The 16,211-nt window shown below is 51.8% G+C and overlaps 8 protein-coding genes across 8 annotated transcripts; 4 read left to right on the plus strand and 4 right to left on the minus strand.

Moving 5' to 3' along the window:
- Window positions 1-141: 141 nt before the first annotated feature.
- On the minus strand, window positions 142-1,821 carry LDX57_002883 (alkene reductase; the record flags this gene model as incomplete). The annotated part of the gene is made up of 3 exons (XM_046084529.1): window positions 1,433-1,821; window positions 532-1,167; window positions 142-477 (listed from the first exon to the last, which is right to left on the minus strand). The coding sequence occupies exons 1-3, from the start codon at window positions 1,688-1,690 to the stop codon at window positions 142-144; spliced, it is 1,230 nt and encodes a 409-aa protein (XP_045940492.1). The 5' UTR covers window positions 1,691-1,821.
- A 1,945-nt stretch (window positions 1,822-3,766) lies between these two features.
- On the plus strand, window positions 3,767-5,395 carry LDX57_002884 (uncharacterized protein). Its single transcript, XM_046084530.1, has 6 exons — window positions 3,767-4,094; window positions 4,147-4,166; window positions 4,219-4,255; window positions 4,316-4,383; window positions 4,450-4,922; window positions 4,987-5,395. Exons 1-6 carry the CDS (start codon window positions 3,953-3,955, stop codon window positions 5,384-5,386), a joined length of 1,140 nt encoding a protein of 379 aa, XP_045940493.1. The 5' UTR covers window positions 3,767-3,952; the 3' UTR covers window positions 5,387-5,395.
- A 971-nt stretch (window positions 5,396-6,366) lies between these two features.
- Window positions 6,367-7,398, plus strand: LDX57_002885 (alpha-ketoglutarate-dependent dioxygenase AlkB family protein; the record flags this gene model as incomplete). Its single annotated transcript, XM_046084531.1, has 1 exon — window positions 6,367-7,398. One exon carries the CDS (start codon window positions 6,367-6,369, stop codon window positions 7,396-7,398), a length of 1,032 nt encoding a protein of 343 aa, XP_045940494.1.
- A 497-nt stretch (window positions 7,399-7,895) lies between these two features.
- Window positions 7,896-8,567, minus strand: LDX57_002886 (uncharacterized protein; the record flags this gene model as incomplete). The annotated part of the gene is made up of 2 exons (XM_046084532.1): window positions 7,896-8,086; window positions 8,180-8,567. The coding sequence occupies 2 exons, from the start codon at window positions 8,565-8,567 to the stop codon at window positions 7,896-7,898; spliced, it is 579 nt and encodes a 192-aa protein (XP_045940495.1).
- Window positions 8,568-9,198: 631 nt separating this feature from the next.
- On the minus strand, window positions 9,199-11,471 carry LDX57_002887 (fungal specific transcription factor domain-containing protein; the record flags this gene model as incomplete). Its single annotated transcript, XM_046084533.1, has 4 exons — window positions 9,199-10,129; window positions 10,184-10,372; window positions 10,419-11,032; window positions 11,079-11,471. 4 exons carry the CDS (start codon window positions 11,469-11,471, stop codon window positions 9,199-9,201), a joined length of 2,127 nt encoding a protein of 708 aa, XP_045940496.1.
- Window positions 11,472-12,305: 834 nt separating this feature from the next.
- On the minus strand, window positions 12,306-13,196 carry LDX57_002888 (oxygenase MpaB family protein; the record flags this gene model as incomplete). Its single annotated transcript, XM_046084534.1, has 1 exon — window positions 12,306-13,196. The coding sequence occupies one exon, from the start codon at window positions 13,194-13,196 to the stop codon at window positions 12,306-12,308; it is 891 nt and encodes a 296-aa protein (XP_045940497.1).
- Window positions 13,197-13,220: 24 nt separating this feature from the next.
- On the plus strand, window positions 13,221-14,923 carry LDX57_002889 (DUF3712 domain-containing protein; the record flags this gene model as incomplete). The annotated part of the gene is made up of 4 exons (XM_046084535.1): window positions 13,221-13,814; window positions 13,872-14,296; window positions 14,345-14,469; window positions 14,519-14,923. The coding sequence occupies exons 1-4, from the start codon at window positions 13,513-13,515 to the stop codon at window positions 14,921-14,923; spliced, it is 1,257 nt and encodes a 418-aa protein (XP_045940498.1). The 5' UTR covers window positions 13,221-13,512.
- A 197-nt stretch (window positions 14,924-15,120) lies between these two features.
- LDX57_002890 (cytochrome b5-like heme/steroid binding domain-containing protein) lies at window positions 15,121-15,480 on the plus strand (the record flags this gene model as incomplete). Its single annotated transcript, XM_046084536.1, has 2 exons — window positions 15,121-15,274; window positions 15,326-15,480. The coding sequence occupies 2 exons, from the start codon at window positions 15,121-15,123 to the stop codon at window positions 15,478-15,480; spliced, it is 309 nt and encodes a 102-aa protein (XP_045940499.1).
- Between the last annotated feature and the right edge of the window lie 731 nt (window positions 15,481-16,211).

Consider the following 16,211-nt stretch of genomic DNA (forward strand, 5'->3'; position numbering starts at 1 on the left):
CACAATTTATCTATTTGAGTTCAGCACTACCCACGAGGACATACATAGTGAATCGAATACGCCCAGAGAGAATTATTGACATTAGAAGAGGCCCCAAGGCTTCATAGTCCCAGACCATCTAGTACTATTTACATGGGGAAATTAGGCCTTCTGCGCAGCAGGAGGGTAATCGATATAGTAGGCGGCGTTATCTTCGAACGGCCCGTAGAAGCGAGCACGGTGGTACGGCTCAAAGGGGATTCCACGCTTCAGTCTCTCAACCAAGTCGGGGTTGCTGGTGAAGTGACGTCCAAAGAGCAGGGCATCGTAGCGTCCGTCTTCCAGAACACCCCAAGAGTTCTCCTGGTTCCAACCACCCGCCGAGAAAAAGGGCGTGTCGCCGAAGATGGCCCGGAAACGCGACAGGTCCACGTCCTTCAGGCCCCAGCTACCAAGGAACTTGTCCTTCTCCTCGTAGCTGAAGATTTGCTCGTAGCGCTGCAAGCAACAGTTAGATTAAGCAATACCAGCACAGGAAGAGGGTATACTAACAGGTTCAATAAAGCTGACGTACGACAACTTGGGCAAATCCTTCTTCAACGACTCGCAGAGGAAGGTCCATGTCTCGAGTCTCTGCTCGCCGCGAGCCTGGTTGAACAGTCCAAACGGCGACAAACGGATCGACAGATTCTCCTCGCCAATGCTCTTGGCCAACTCGCCCATCAGCTCGAGAACAAAGGTGCACCGCTTCTCCGGCGACCCCCCATAGGCATCGGTTCGCTTGTTGACATTAGAACTCAAGAACTGCTCGGGCAGATAGCCGTTACCCGCATGCAACTCGACGCCGTCGAAACCGATCTTCATGGCCGTCTCAGCCGCGGCGCAGTAGTCGCGAATAGTCTGCTTCAGGTGCGGGACGGACAGCTCGATCGGCGGGTGGTCCGCGTAGGGGACCTGGGAGGTCGACCCCACCGGGGGGTGGGAGTAGCCTTCCGAGGGGTCGTCCCAAGGGGTTGCGGAGGCCGAGACCGCCGGGGACCCAGTCATCTGGGGGATGGTGGCACGGCCGGCGTGCCAGAGCTGCGCGTAGATGACTCCCCCGTTGGCGTGGACGGCATCGACGACTCGCTTCCAGCCGTCGGCCTGGGCCTCGGTGAAGAGACCGGGCACGCCTGGCATGCCATTGCTCTTTGGAATTGGGTTAGCACGTCATTCATTCATCATAGAGTTTTGGGTAGTCAATGAATCGGAAGGCGAATTGTCAAATGAACACAACCAAATTAGAAATTGACGTGGAAAAGTGGACTGAGGTGACAGCCGCGGAAGACAGGGAAATGGGGCACCAAAAAGAAAAAGCAAACACAAATAGGTTGACCCAAAAATGGGAACATTCATGTTCATTCTTTGGGTCAGGAACGGAAAAGGTTTCCCCGAAATCTGCAACCAAACATACCTCAAGCGACGGCGGAATTCCTTCCGAGATGATCAGCCCGCCAGGGGTAGTGCGTTGACGGTAGTATTCGACCATCAAATCGCCAGGGTACCAGAGGCGATTAGGATTCTCCGGGGTGCTGGTGGCGTTGACAGGCACGCCACGGTTCCTCGTCATGGGGGCATGGACGACGCGGTGGGAGAGGTTGATCTTGCCATTGGCGATAGTCAAGGGCTCAAAAAGCTTGGAGCTCTCGCCGTCCAACTTGCGAACCGTCATGGTGATAGATAGGGATATAATAATAAAATTCGGTAGAAATGATACTTTTCCGGGGTTGTTTTTACGTACCGAAAAAAGGCAAATACGGGGGAGAGAGGGACAAGCGAAGGTGGAAAAAACTTAACCGTGGCGACGACGATACTAATAAAAGTGACCGGGAATAACGTCGGGGTGTTATGATGATCAAATTATAATTATAGCAACGGTCACTGCGCCAGATGGTCTTATCGTGCTCGGTAGGGAGGAAGACGGATGTTTAGAACAAATCAGAGACTTGAATCCGATCTGTGCTACGTTGCTTCGGATTCTGTCGCGGATGTTGGATTTGCTGATTCAAGGAGTACTACACGGTGTACTCCGTATTGCCCCCCTTTTTTTGCCCTGTTCTTTTCTTTTAGGACGGTGGCATAGTGCATTTTGCCTCTTTGGGGTTACTATTTGATTTTTAATTTCAAGAGACGGAGTACGCTTGGTCAACGGTGTCATACCGAGTGGCTCGTGAGTTGTGACAGATGGAGCCATGTGAGAAATCCAATGGAAAACCGGAGAAAAGGCAAAAAAAAAAAAAAGAACAAAAGAAGGAAAAACCAAAGGCCTCGGCGAGTTGCCTTCGTGGATCCAGAAAGTCACAGCAGGGGTTGACTGGGACACTAGGTGACTTGGATATGCAACTTATGCAGCCAAAATGTTCATCAATGGTTCCGATGGAGTCGTATTCCGCCAGTCCGGAGGCAGCCTGGCGCCGTTGAAACCGCGGTGGTGGGAGGGTTCCATGGATCGTAGCCGGCGGAATCAACATGGCTGCAGTTAGTTTCAAGCCACGCGTATTGACATTCGTTAGAGTGGTTTCTAGCGCACGAGGGGCCCCACGGCCAACCTGCAAGCGAAAGGTAAATCCATTTAATCGATCCTTTTGGCTGGTTGGCAAGGGGGTCCACCCGAGGCCCGATACTCTCCTGGGTTACTAGACCGATGCCAAAAAGACTTCCTAGACAAGGATAGTCCAATAGCACCATGCGAGAACAGACTGACGGAAGAATCTGCGCCTTTCCCGTCGGTTTCTTTGACTGTGCCGCTCGGAAATTTTCTTTTCTATTGTTTTTTTTGTCTTCTTTCTTCGCTTTCTTTTCCTTTCTTTCTCCGTCTCCTTTCCCTTTTGTTATTTTTATTCTGACTGTCCTAGACTCCTAGACCCATTTCTTGATGATCCGCTACGTCTGCATTCCGGGTGGCCGGCATCATGGATTGCCTATAGTGGATGATAGTATAGAGAGGGGTTGCCACTGCTCGAATAGTCCCCCCAGTAGTTCATAATCCTGCATATCTAGTCGCTGTGCTCGGGTTTACATCGGCGTCTGAGCTTTAGCACGGAAAATCAAGAGGGGGGCAGACTAAGGATGGAGAATTGAAGGACCGGGTTACAATGGAAGGTCGAGGAATGGCCTTCAGATTGACCACAATGCGAAACTCGCGCTCCAGTTGCACCTTGTAAGGTCCGACAGCTCAAGGTAGCATGGAACAAGTTTCCATCAGTCATCAACCGTTAGCGTTCCGTATAGCCTTCCGGACAGAGTTTGGTGACAGTCCCTGTACCAAACAAAGGAAAATGTCACGGCGGCTCTAGTCCCTTCGAAACACAAATCAGCATGCGTCGTTCCCCTCCGTAGCCACCGAAGCCAAAGAGTGAAAGACCCATCGAGCCTGAGGTAACATCCCGTCCGGCCTGCATCTCTCCTGGCCGGCTGTTTCATACGAGAAAATCCCCCGGCGGAGCCCTCGTGCACCTATTACGATCGATCTTGCGCTTGCTCCCCAGTTTTCTTTGCTTTTGCCAGCCAACCCAGATCATAGGTGATGCACTCTGTTAAAGTTTTTCCATGCTGCAAGTGGGCCTTATCCCAATGCCTCGGTGATCAAATTTCATGCGATTCCACTTTGGCTTTCCAAACTAGAAAGAATGGTCATCGATCCCTCGTATCAATTGGGACCTGAGCAGGCTGGGTCTTCCTAACTGGGTCCGGTACGAGATGGCGATTCTAAGGGCGGGGGAACGACGGGGCACGGTGCCAAGTAGGGGTTGGGCTTTCACTTTCTCTGCCTTTTAATCTATTATTACACCCAGTTTGTTTAGGGGAATCTTGTTGAGCTTTTTTGTTTTTGCATTTTTCTCCGGCTGTTGTTTAACTAATCCGGAGGTCGCTCTTTGGCAGCTACTGCTTAGTTTTGGCTTGGTTGTAGCATCATGCTGGCTCGCCCTACATCATGACTGTCGAGAACCCTTATGATTACCTCAACACAGTGAACCTTGTCACACAATGTCTCTGCATTCCTATTGTGACCATCTTTGTGGCCATGCGGTTCAGCATCCGTACATACTACAAGCAGTTTGTTGGCGTTGAAGACAGTAAGAATCCATGTCCTTGTCTGAGGAACACGCTCCTTGCTAACGAAACCAGCGACATGTCTCTTCGCATGGGCAAGTACTCTCTTTCCAGCGATATGGATGACCCGGTTCTAACCGCCAACAGATCCTTTTCATGGGATATTGCGGTATTGGCATAGTAGGTCAGTAGCCACCTCACACCAACCATGTCAGCGCACATAGCAAACCTAACAAGCAAACAGTGGGCAAGTATGGCGGCGGGTATCACATTGACGACGTGTCTGCTCCGCATCAGATTCAATTCCGAAAGGTACCTTTAACCTGCCGAGTCCTCCGCGGCTCCATCCCTTCCGATAAGATCTAACGGCGGCATCAGTACTGCTACATCGCCACGGTCCTCTACTGCCCCATGGCCCTTCTCACCAAGATCGCCCTCCTCTCCATCCTCATCCGTATCTTCTCGCCTTACAAATCCAAGATCATCTTCATCTACGTCTTCCTGGGCTGTCTCGCAATCTACTACACCGTCGCCGAGATCGTGAAAATCCGCATGTGCGACCCTGTTCCCGGGTACTGGGACCAACGAATAAACGCCTCCTGTCTGGACCAGCGCGCGGCGCTCATCGCCGATTCCGTCATCAGTGTCGTCAGCGATCTCATTATCCTTGTTCTGCCACTGCCCTTGACGTGGTCGCTACAAATGTCTCGGAACAAGAAACTGCGAGTGGTGGGCATGCTATCGGCCGGAGGGCTGGCCACTGCATTCAGTATCTACCGACTAGTGCTGGTGCTGAAGGATGGAAACTCCGCGGACCAAACAGTGATGTTTACCTGCGTTATTCTGTCTGGGTATGTTAAACTCCCATTCAGCGTCTACACCCCCATCCATTCCAGACTAACCCAGGACACACAGAAACGCCGAAGGTGGCGTCGGACTGATCTGCGCCTGTCTCCCAACATTCAACATTGTGATTCGCAAGCTGCGCTCGAAGGCCTACAGCTCGAATCGCTACTACCAGCCCGAGTCGTCCGTACCACTCAGCAAGATGAAGGCCAGCGCGGGCAAAGGCTTCTCGATGGCTTCGAAACGCGACCACGACTTCGGTTCTGATCAAAGCCACCTGATCACCTACGCCGGCACGGTCGACATGGGCAGCAGCGCCGGCGTCGCGGCTGGATCGCCAGACACAAACGGCATCCACATCCACAAGACGGTTGACGTGTCGCAGACGGTGGAGGTGGTGGACGAGCATGACCAGGAGCAGGGGAGGGTCTCCTCGGGGTCAGGGTCTGATCACCACCGAAGATTCTGAAATTGAGTCCAGTTTTCAATCTCACTATGTTTAATGTTTTATTTGGTTTAGGTTACACATGGTTGGCTATTTGTTTTGATTTTGCCGTGGGAAGCTGGATGAGCTGGTTTGGATGTATATTTTGGTTCTGTTAACGGGAAGTGTAAGGGGGCTGGCGCAGTGGGATTTTTCATTATTCGATTCGGTCTTTCCTTTCTCCTCTCAAAGACTTGATTGATTTTGGACATGTCTTGTTGTTATATTATTATTGATAATTGATAATTTTCGGTTCATCTACAGGACCCTCTCTATTGGCCAGCAACCCAGCAGTGGAAATTAATATAAAACCCTGCTAAAAGGAGACCAACGGGGATGCCAGGTCGCACGAGTCATGCTTCTTCCTGGAGGACTGTGATTCCTGTGCCACGCGTGCCATAAATATCATAAGGGAGGGGAGTTACCTTCGAAATTCAGGTGGAGAGGCGGTCCTATCTGATTGCTGCCTGGTCAATAAGAGAGGTTATGAGCGATTGTTTGATTGACAGTCTGGTCTGACCCACCGCCATGTCATCGCCGAGTTTGCACCCGCCGAATGCCGAGGCTGGAGCGACGAGGCAGGCCAGTTAATAACTTAATTGCTTAATATATTTGGCACCGGACATAAGGTATTCTAACGGCTTGGGGTGCTCCAATTAATTTATTTACCTCCATGCTCCAACTGATCATCTCCGGCCTTGGTGGGTAGCAGCGAACACCGAGTGCAGCGGACTTGCAACTCGAGGAGGAAAAAAATCTGCGCAGGGAATGAAACATCGTGGGTCGAGGAAATTAGGCTTGCGAATGTGAGGCTGCAAAGGATTGGAATTGATTAGATAACTAGGGGTGACACCTCAGGCAGCAGAGAAGAGTGTGACATCATCACAGCCCTAAATTCCGTCTCCAATCTGGTTCTCTATTCTCTAGCACCATCCCATCGCATCCCGGACGACGCGTTAACTGCCATGTCTAAACGAATCCAATCCTTCTTTCAACCGGTTTCCAAGAAACCAAAGATTGAAAAGGTTGAGCGCGAAGAACTCACCTGCAGCAAGCATGCTACGTATCCGTTCCCCATCGCCGACCTGCCGTCGCACATCTCCAATCCCTTGAACGACCACCGGCCCCAACCAACGCAGTCTATCACCGACCAACCCGACCTCAATCTCCTCTACTTCCAACCGCTGCTGCCATCGTCCATAGCACGCGATCTCTTTCAATTCCTCCGCGCCGAACTACCCTTTTATCGCGTGCAATACACGATCCGTCGCGGCGGGATCGAGACGCAAATCAACACGCCGCGATTCACCACCGTTTTTGGCGTCGACGAGACCTCGCGATTCCGCCTCCCTTCGAATTCCCTTCAATCCACCTCGTCGCCAGCAACACAACTTACCCACGAACTCGAGGACACGCAAAAGCAAACCCCCATCCCGAAAACCAAATACGCGCGCCGCCCGCGCCCCATCCCACCGTGCCTAGACGCACTCCGCCGCGTCGTCGAATCCGTCTCCGACGGCGCCACCTACAACTTCTGCCTCGTGAACTACTACGCGAGCGGAAACGACAGCATCACCTACCACTCGGACGACGAGCGGTTTCTGGGCGCCGAGCCGACGATCGCGTCGCTATCTCTCGGCGCGAAACGGGACTTTCTGATGAAGCACAAACCCCCGTCGACGCCGGCGAAGAGTGCAGGGCGCGACTCCCGACCGTTGAAATTCCCGCTGGCGTCGGGCGATATGATCATCATGAGGGGACCGACGCAGGCGAATTGGCTGCACAGCATTCCCAAACGGAAGGCAGAGGTGGGAGGGGTCGGGCAGGGGCGGATTAATATCACGTTTCGGAAGGCGATTGTGCCTGGGGGGACGGATAATTATTATCGCTATAATGTCGGGGACGGGGGCGTTTATCGGTGGAACGAGGAGAAGGGGGAGATGGCGTTGATGGACGGGGAGAGGAAACACGAAGCAGAGAGTAAAGAAGGACAATGAGTCGTGGGCTGCATGGAAGATCAATCGCCCCCAAATGCTTAGCAATAGCTAAATGTTCGATCACAAGAACATCGACTATCAGCAGAAGGGGCTATAGTTTCCGTGGATTACGGTCGACCCCGAGCATGACGTCGCCAGGCAATGAGGCATCAACGCAGGCCGCAGCATCAAGCGGACGAAATCGATCCAAAATCGCCTGGTATTTGCCGACGACAAACTGCAAACGGCGGCAAAGGAACCAATTCGTCTGCTGAATGACGTGTGGTCGAAAGTTACTGCCCAAGGCAAGTGTCGGATCTATACGGGGCTTCGATGACCTTGCAACACTTAAGTAGCGGACTAGAGAGGTCTCGTACGATGTCGCGACATAGACACAGGTCGGTATCTGGACCAAAAGCGAGCAGTGCCGCAATGATTGATTTTTGAAAACGGTTAATGAGAGGAGAGTTTCTCGGTAAAAACAAAGGCCTAATGGCATCTCTGCGAAAGCGAATCAATCAATCAACCCGGGTCCTCTTTGGCTGCGCCTCCCGGTGCCAGCCAGTAGTACAAGGATCGATGCCGCTTTCCTTGCAACATTCATAGATAAACGCCTCGGGAAATTCTTTGCGGTTTTCGTCCGAGTCCATTGGGCCATGGCAATCCTCATCGTGGTCGAAAAAGAAATCGGGATTGGGGTAACCGCCATCTTCAACTTGGGTTAGCATCGACAAGGACAAGGGCTAAATGAAAGACCGGGGTATAATATCGATGGAAAGGAAAGACTTTCGGATACACATACCGGGATGATAAGTGCAACTGTTCTTTGTGTTCTCGGTGACATCAAATTCCTTCCCGCAGCTCGCGCAGGTCGCGTAGCGTGGTAGGGATCTCTTGGAGCCGGTGGTTTGCTGCTGGTCACCTGGCTTCTCAGATTTCGCGGGTTGCTTTTCTTCTTCATCGGCCGATCCATAATCGGACGCTGGTATGCCAGACGGCACATTCGGAACTTGATGCACGCTAACAAGGAGCAGATCGGCGAGCGTTTGACGGACGGACGGATCTGTTTTGCAGACGGCTACCAAGATTGATCTCAGCATATCAGAGGAAGTGGAATCGATAGCGTGGTTGAGGTCGTCCATTGGATCATGCTCAGGGGCGGAATTGCGCTCAGGTGTGGCTGGTTCCATAGTGGTGAGTGAGTTTTTGAAAGTCCCACGGTATCTGAATTGGGTAGGGTTCAAGAGTGGCATGGCTTCGTTATCTAATTAACGTTGAGGCAACCGTTATCCCAGGCAGATGTCATCCAGGGGAGGTCGATCAATCTCTGGTTCAGGGGTTGAATGGCCAGAAAGTCTCCGCACGTCAATCCCGCAACAAAACAAGGTTCTCAATTGCTACCAATGAGCTATTGCCCTCTCGTTCAAATCTTGGAGTCACAAAGAAAACGCAACCACTTCAACTCCACGGAATACCACTGCGCCAATTTCCATCCCAGGCACCTGCACTCGATAGGATTATCCTGACGTATGACATGAGCGATTGCCTTTGGGGCCGCTGCGAGAAACCATACGCGGAGAGAGCGTGTTCTTGCCACCAAAACGCATATAAGCATGGACGAAAGAGAGCATCCTCTTGGGGATGGGGCATCCCAGCGAGGCGGTCACCGGACAGATCGATAGGAAACGCGTCAAATATGACTGTCAATAATCTCGATGAACCCGGAGACCAACGACGATGTGCCCAATTAAACCAACCCCTCAGGTACTCGATGCGACCACGTTACCAAAAGCTATCTGTCAGGGTAAAGGTACCAACGGCTTAGCGGTCGATAACAACAATCTCCCCATCTGTCCCTGGACTGCCCCCGCCGCTAAGATAGTCCTGTACCATGGACGTGATGAGGGGGTCGAATAGGTCCTCTGGGTTTCCCAACTGCCATTCGTTTAAATCAAGGTCTAGATCTGCGTCGAATCCTGGAACAGCTTCGTCTTGCGTAACCTCCCGCTCATCTGATCTTGTTGAACCCGTTGAACCCCCGAGGACAGGAAAGACATCACCAGTAGGACTCGAAGAGCGGATCGATATGGCGTCCATGTGGAAATAATCCAGGTTCACCTGATCCTCGTCCCCACAGTCATTCGGCCGGGCGATAGGCCGAGATGCCTGGTCTCGGCGCTCATGGCCATGCTCTGCCCCTGTACCGGACGGCGTTACAGTCTTGGCGAGACGCCTCGTCCCAGTGTCCCTCACATCGATCGTCCAGGGTAAACGGATCCCCACTCCAATGGGCGGAATACACCTGACCAATTCCGGAAGGCAGCCATCTCCTGGCAGGCGCCCAACTGAAAGGCTATAATCCACGGAGGTGGAGATCAGGAGATATGCGCGCGGACACTGTAAGAAAGCATCGTACCAATCCTTCGCTCTGCGAGCCACATACGGCTGCGGTTGCACTTCTACAGCTTCGTCATCTCCGCTCCCGAATCTAGCCGAGGACTGCGTCGACGAAGGAGAAGTCGAGTCGCGGTCCCACCGGAGGAAGAGATGCTGCGCTGTGATGTACGCTAGCTGAAGGATATGATTGGTGCCCGTGCTGACAAAATCGGTCACATCATAGGAGTGTCCTGAGTGGCGAACGATTTCTCCGAGCACATCGAGACGGCGGCGTCTAGAGTTCAGTTCTGTCGATGAGGAGGAGAGCTTGAGGTCGATCGCGGTGAGGACGAGGGGCATCGCTACGTATGCGAGTCTAAACACGAATATTAGATGAGGCAGAATGGGCAGTGTGGCTCGGATGACTGACACGCTCAGTGGGAGACTCTGCGCTCGACCTTCGCGACTGAAATACTCCATTATGGTTGTGAGATCGCTCATGGCCTCTTGGAGTGTGGTGCCTATCTCCACAAGCTGGGAGATATAGTCCTGCCCAGCAAAGGCAATGTGGTTTTCGACGAGAAGTGCCTCGTAATGAGCGAGGTCTACTCGTGCAGTTCTGTCCCGTATTAACTCGCTGTCCACTGGATAGGAGGGGCACATACTGAAAATACATAAGAGTGAACTTAACAAAAAGGGTAACCGGGTCTGGCAGGTCCCCCTTCATCCAGCTGGACATCCTCGAACATATCTCCCACTGTTGCAAGGACTCTTTCATTCGACGAATCTTCTCCAAAGACTCTTTGAATTCATCGAGCGAGAGAAGAGGCGCGGATAGCCCATGCGAGGCGAACACAACGGATACCATTTCTGTCAATAGTGCCGCCAAGCGGCATTGTTCTTGGAGCGCTTTGAACAATAACCGCTTTGTACTTGGACTGTATACTTGAGATTTTCGGATCTCTTCCGCGAAGTCTTCCTCCTCAAGAGGCTCGACTCCCATTCCACAGTCGACAGAGGTGATTTGCGGGCGACGTCGGAGGCCAAGACACAGGCTTCGGTCGCGGAGGATGATAGACCACCAGAGCCGCTTCTTGACAGAAGCCTCTACATCCTCGGAGGGCCCAGGTTTGCACCTGACAATCATCGCAGCTTGGATCGCGCGGGTCAACCACAGGCTCCCTGCTTGGGGCTCATCTGCCGAGGTATGAAGTGACAGAAGGGTTGCGCCTTGGGCCTGTATCAAAGGCCTGTCGTCTGCCTTGAGATCGAAAAATATCTACGAGACTTAGCTTCCAATCAGCTAAAAGACATACTCGACTTACTTTGGCCCTTTTGTAAAACTCGTTCCTTGCGCTCCTCTTGTCCTCGAAGCCACATTTTTGAATCGTGTCCCTCGAAACATACGGACAACTAGCGAAAAGAATCGCCTGGAACACAAAAAGTGATATTGTTCTGGAGTCATCATCCTCGTCCAGCAGCCCATACAGATCCCAGACTTCAGCTTCGTCGAGAACAGGCACGTATGGATGAATGTGCAGAAAGTATCCTCGAAGGAAATCATCAATCAGCGTCTTGTCAGGAACACTCAGACACCCTTTGGCAGCTAGATACGCCAAATCGTCTTTGTCCAGGGAGTCCTGGCCACGAAACTGGAGAAATGGATAGGATGAGAAGATAACGTGTCCGGCGGGGATCGTTCGACACGCAGGGTCCATGCCGAGAGAAGGGGAATCATCGAAAGACGTGACCGCAAACCCCCTGAAGCTGGATGAAATGAGCGCGGCTCGATATCAGTTACAGTGGATCACATACTTCCGCGGTAGCTTGCCCCGAAGCACACATTCGGGACGCCCGTCCTGTCGACATCGCGTGCAAGGACATCCGCGAATGGAGGCATCACATCGGACTTTGCGATGGTGACACCATGAGCACGCCTTCGGTGCTCTTCTTGTGCGTCTCAACATCGACGCTTGAGTTCACCTTTTGCAGAAAGAAAGCCTATAGATCGAGAATCGCAACTGAAGTGACGGCAGACAGAACGAATGAATGTGATGCGGGGAAGAACAGCTAGAGATGAACTCAAACTTCTAAGCACACAGCTCGTGACGAGGCCAGCTAACCATAATGCCAAGTTCGACAGCATTAATCCGCATAATGGGTCTGATCGTCACAAGCTGGGGAAACGATCTACGAGACCAAGAGGGGGGAGCCCATTCGGGCTAGGGCTTGGCTTCTGAATCAGAATTTCTGACTCGAACTGCACGACTGCCAAGTCCATTCACTGTTCACGATACTGTGGCGAGGGTAACATGTCGGAACTCGCATAGCGACTGGGCCTGAGCATAAAGCCAATCCATATTACGACGTTGAGAGGTCTGATCGCCATACCCCGCTATCGCAGGAAGCTTGGCTCCCGCGGTCCCTCGGTAGTGGAGCATGAAAAGCTGGGGATGAGGCCACAGAACGAATCACATTCTAAACAATATCATCACGTAGATACCACACTCAAGAAAATCCAGCCTATCCGGCACCCTGTCTGTGCCACCTCGTCACATCTTATTCTGCAGTCTCCGCCGCATGTCCTTCATGTAGTACCGCTTCGGATAGGTGCGCACGAACTTGGGCAAGCAGGGATACGTCGCTTTCGTAAAGCCCACTGTCATTCGGTACGCGCCTTTTCGCATTTTGGTAGTCTTCAGTCCATACGCCTCTCGAATGCGCGGGGGAAGCAGCTCCGCCGTAATAAGCCGGATCCAAGGCATGAGGACGCGAAAATGCATCGGCAACTTATTGTTGAAGAGTAGATCTTTCGCCACGCTTTTCGCATTGTCCGTAACCTCCATTGTTTCTACCTGCTCATCCCAGTACTCCCAAAACGCCTTCCGACTTTCAGGCCATTCCTCCGGCTTGACGCGTAGCGAAACGGCCAGAACGGCGTACTCGCGATATAACCGCTCTGCCGTAACCTCGTCCATCGGACCAAATATCTGCTCGTACATGTCGGTTCCGACGGCATACAGTGTCGCAGCAACCCAGACCTGAAGCTGGGTGTCGTTGGCATCGTAGTCCGCTCCCTTGACAGGAGCATGAGCGCGATGCACCATGTCGATGACGGTGCGTTTTTCGTCCGGGGTGCCGAATGCCATGCAATAGACGAAAGTCATTGTGGTACGGAGACGGTCCAGGGGCCGGTAGGAGAAGTTACTGTGATTGTCCACCCCCTTACCGACCCCGGGCATGGCGACTTGGAGGAGGATGGCGGCAGCGCCACCACCGAGGAGGAGACCTTCCTGTACGACCTTTTGGATGTACTGGGGGTTCTCGAGGTAAACAGGAGAAGGTTTCTCTGATTCTGATGACGACATGGTAAAACAGTGGGCGTAGATTAACTGGTAGACGGGAAATTTGTCCTTGCCGCATGGTCGTACAACCTCCATCATGCTATATAAGTATACATGGTTTTGTGTAGCACGCCACAATCATATTCACCGGCCTGGCGGGATCAGATGTGAAGCTATCTTTCCAAGCCGCGGACCGCAGGAACGGCGCAAGGCAAGCCAAAGCATACATTGTGAAAGAGTACCATGCCGATTGGGTCGTGTTGGCAATCGAGGGGTGGTAGCGGGGTTGAAGAAGATCGATCCCCTTGCGTTGATCCCAATGCAGTAAACATTGCGCACCCCTAGTCCCTGCACAGGGGAAGAAGTCATGCGGAAGCATACTGCACTGCGTAGATAAAAGTCCGGAGATGTCACAATGAGCCTCGTTTATGGTATCTTCGTTCTATACAGACTTCTCACAATGCCTGTTGGCGATGCATACCGATCATCTCATAAACATGTTCTCGGCGCCAATAGGGGCGATATGGACCCAAGCGCTAAGAGCAAAGACGTCGAGAAAACCAAGAAGTTCGTGGATGGCAGTTCTGAGCATGTCGAGGCCGTTCATGATACAGAAAAACTTGGCAAGCGACAACAGGCAAAGCGGCATTTTCGACGATTCTGGTGCTGCTATCTCCTGGCGGCGATTATATTCCTAGCAATTTTCCTGCCTATTCTGTAAGCACAAATGGATTTCTTCTCCGAGGAGAGAGAAACTACTAATATGCGAAAAAGTTTTCTCGTCATTATCCCAGCCATCGCACAAAGAATAGTAAACGACACTGATCTACCTGTCTACAGTGCAGAGATTCTCGACCCAAAGCCCGACCGATTTACATTCTCCCTGAACACTGCCCTAGATATCCCCGCTGGGCTATCTGTTCGAACGGACCCTCTCACACTGCGATTGTTCAACCGTGCGGTGAAGCCTATCCTCCCTTACCTCAGTGTAGACCTACTGGGTTATAACTTGAAAGGGCACACAAAGATGGAGGTCACCCAACATGACACGATCGTCGAGAACGAAGACGAATGGGTTGAGGCTTTGACACAGGCCGTATACTCCAAGCGTTTCAAACTGTCAGCGAAGGGATCTACTACGGCCCATCTCGGCGCACTGAAGGCGGACTTGACTCTGGATAAGGATGTAGAGTTGGACGGTGAGTGTTCCCCGGTTAGCCCATAACTAGCCCACTAATGGTCTGCAGGACTGGACCAGCTCAGTGGATTCAGTATTGACTCTGCCCGACTACTTCTTCCGGCCGAAGCGGACGGTACGAATCTTCGGGGTGAAGCTGTTCTCCCGAACCACTCAGTCGTCACATTTGCTCTGGTACGATTTTCCACCATCTGAAACGAATAACAAAACTTATATACCCCAGGGAAACGTAACTCTCAATCTCAAAAGCCAGGACCTACTACTAGGAGAAGCGCTGATTCAAAACGTCATCCTCAAACCCGGCAACAATACAGTTGCGTTAAGTGGCCGACTCGATATTCGTACTATCTTGCAAAACCTTTCGAAAATAGTGGCAGCACAGCGAGAGGCCATATTGAAAGGCGAAATAGAACTCTCGGCCCAGGGAAATAAGACAGTATATGATGGACAGCGGATCCCGTACTTTGAGCGCGTGCTGAACAATCTGACATTAACGGCGCGAGTGCCGATCGTGGGCGTATTGATGGATACGTTGCAGGGCTTGGGTGGCGGAAATGGGTCTGTATGGCGAAATATCGAGAGTCTTGGGGATAGCGATAGCTTGTCAGGTCTTTTGAATGGGCTGTGATTTGATTACATGTATGGCCACAGGCTAAGATTGGTGTCAAGTGACAACTGCAAAGATCTATCAGATGTCAGCCAAAAGCCACACAAGCGGCAGCTCGGAGGCCGAGATCCGCTCAGTCTCAATCCGTCGTAGTGAACAATGACAGGTATATAAATGCCTCGGCCAAGTCAGGTAATAGGCAAGGCTCAATCATAACAATGTTGCAGTCAGAATCACCCAAGCGTACGATAACCGTTCAGACTCGCGAAGATGTCGCACGCCATAGCCGGTCCACTGACCTATGGGTGGTCATTGACAAAGAGGTGTACGACTTGACAAACTTCCAAGCAGAGCATCCTGGTGGTGATAGAAGTATGATTTCCAACGCGTTTTGTAGGGAGTTTACCGTTAATCTTTACCCAGTCCTGCGCAAGTTCGGTGGCCAAGATGCCTCGAGAATATTCCACGAAAATCATCGCCAGTCGCTCTTGGCTCGGTATAAAGAGCGTTTACAGATCGGCGTGGTTGAGACCGAGATCCCAGACAAGAAGGGTTTCTTGCGCAGGTGGTTTGGTTAGGAGAATCTGTTTTATGTCGGCTAAGCGTGTTTTCTGTCTTGATAGATGTTCTGATTCTCTTCCTTGGTATCTCGTAATGATGATGGTGTGAGTATTCAGTGTGGCATCTTGGTGCCTTAAAAATCTGGCTTCACTGCCCCTTACTGGTCATAAGCGGACCAAATGACAAGTTGGCGCCGCAATAAAGAACTGCACCACCGTAGAATTATCTAGCAGGACATGCCAGCAATGGTATGATCTTCAAATCGTACCCGATGAGAAACAACGGCAATGGCCATCAATCGTTACACGACAGATCAATAGAGCATTGCGAGACTGAGATCGAGGGAACTGCACTTGCCCCCCATGTTCCATTTGACACCCACAACAACCAGGTTTAAATGAACGTCAGATCACCCAATGGGCCTTCGCTCAGTGCAATACGGAGTTGCGTGCGGATAAGGGCTGACTCGAGGCAAGCCGTACGCTTCCATGATCAACTGTCGTACAGATGACAGTGGAGGCAAGGTTCTTGCATCAATGCAGCATTTGCGAGCTGACGAATGCCCTAGACGTGTTCAGAACTTCTCTCGCTTACTCTATCGAGAAGCGTTGCACATCCTCCACAAACCCAATGAGCACCATTCCTGCATTCGGCAAATTGCCAGTGGCGCCGCTAGGTAGTGAAACAGGTAAGAGGGCAATTCCCCAATAGTGGTCGCTGAGATTCAAGGTCCAGAGAAATATCCTCT

Source organism: Aspergillus melleus, assembly GCF_016097325.1.
Source record: "Aspergillus melleus strain CBS 546.65 chromosome Unknown contig2, whole genome shotgun sequence".
Lineage (NCBI taxonomy): Eukaryota > Fungi > Ascomycota > Eurotiomycetes > Eurotiales > Aspergillaceae > Aspergillus > Aspergillus melleus.

Coding starts and splice junctions, on each gene's coding strand:
- LDX57_002884 (XM_046084530.1), top strand. CDS start 3,953: ATGACTGTCGAGAACCCTTATGATTACCTCAACACAGTGAACCTTGTC. Junction 4,167..4,218: donor CGACATGTCTCTTCGCATGG/GCAAGTACTCTC, acceptor AACCGCCAACAG/ATCCTTTTCATGGGATATTG. Junction 4,256..4,315: donor TTGCGGTATTGGCATAGTAG/GTCAGTAGCCAC, acceptor ACAAGCAAACAG/TGGGCAAGTATGGCGGCGGG.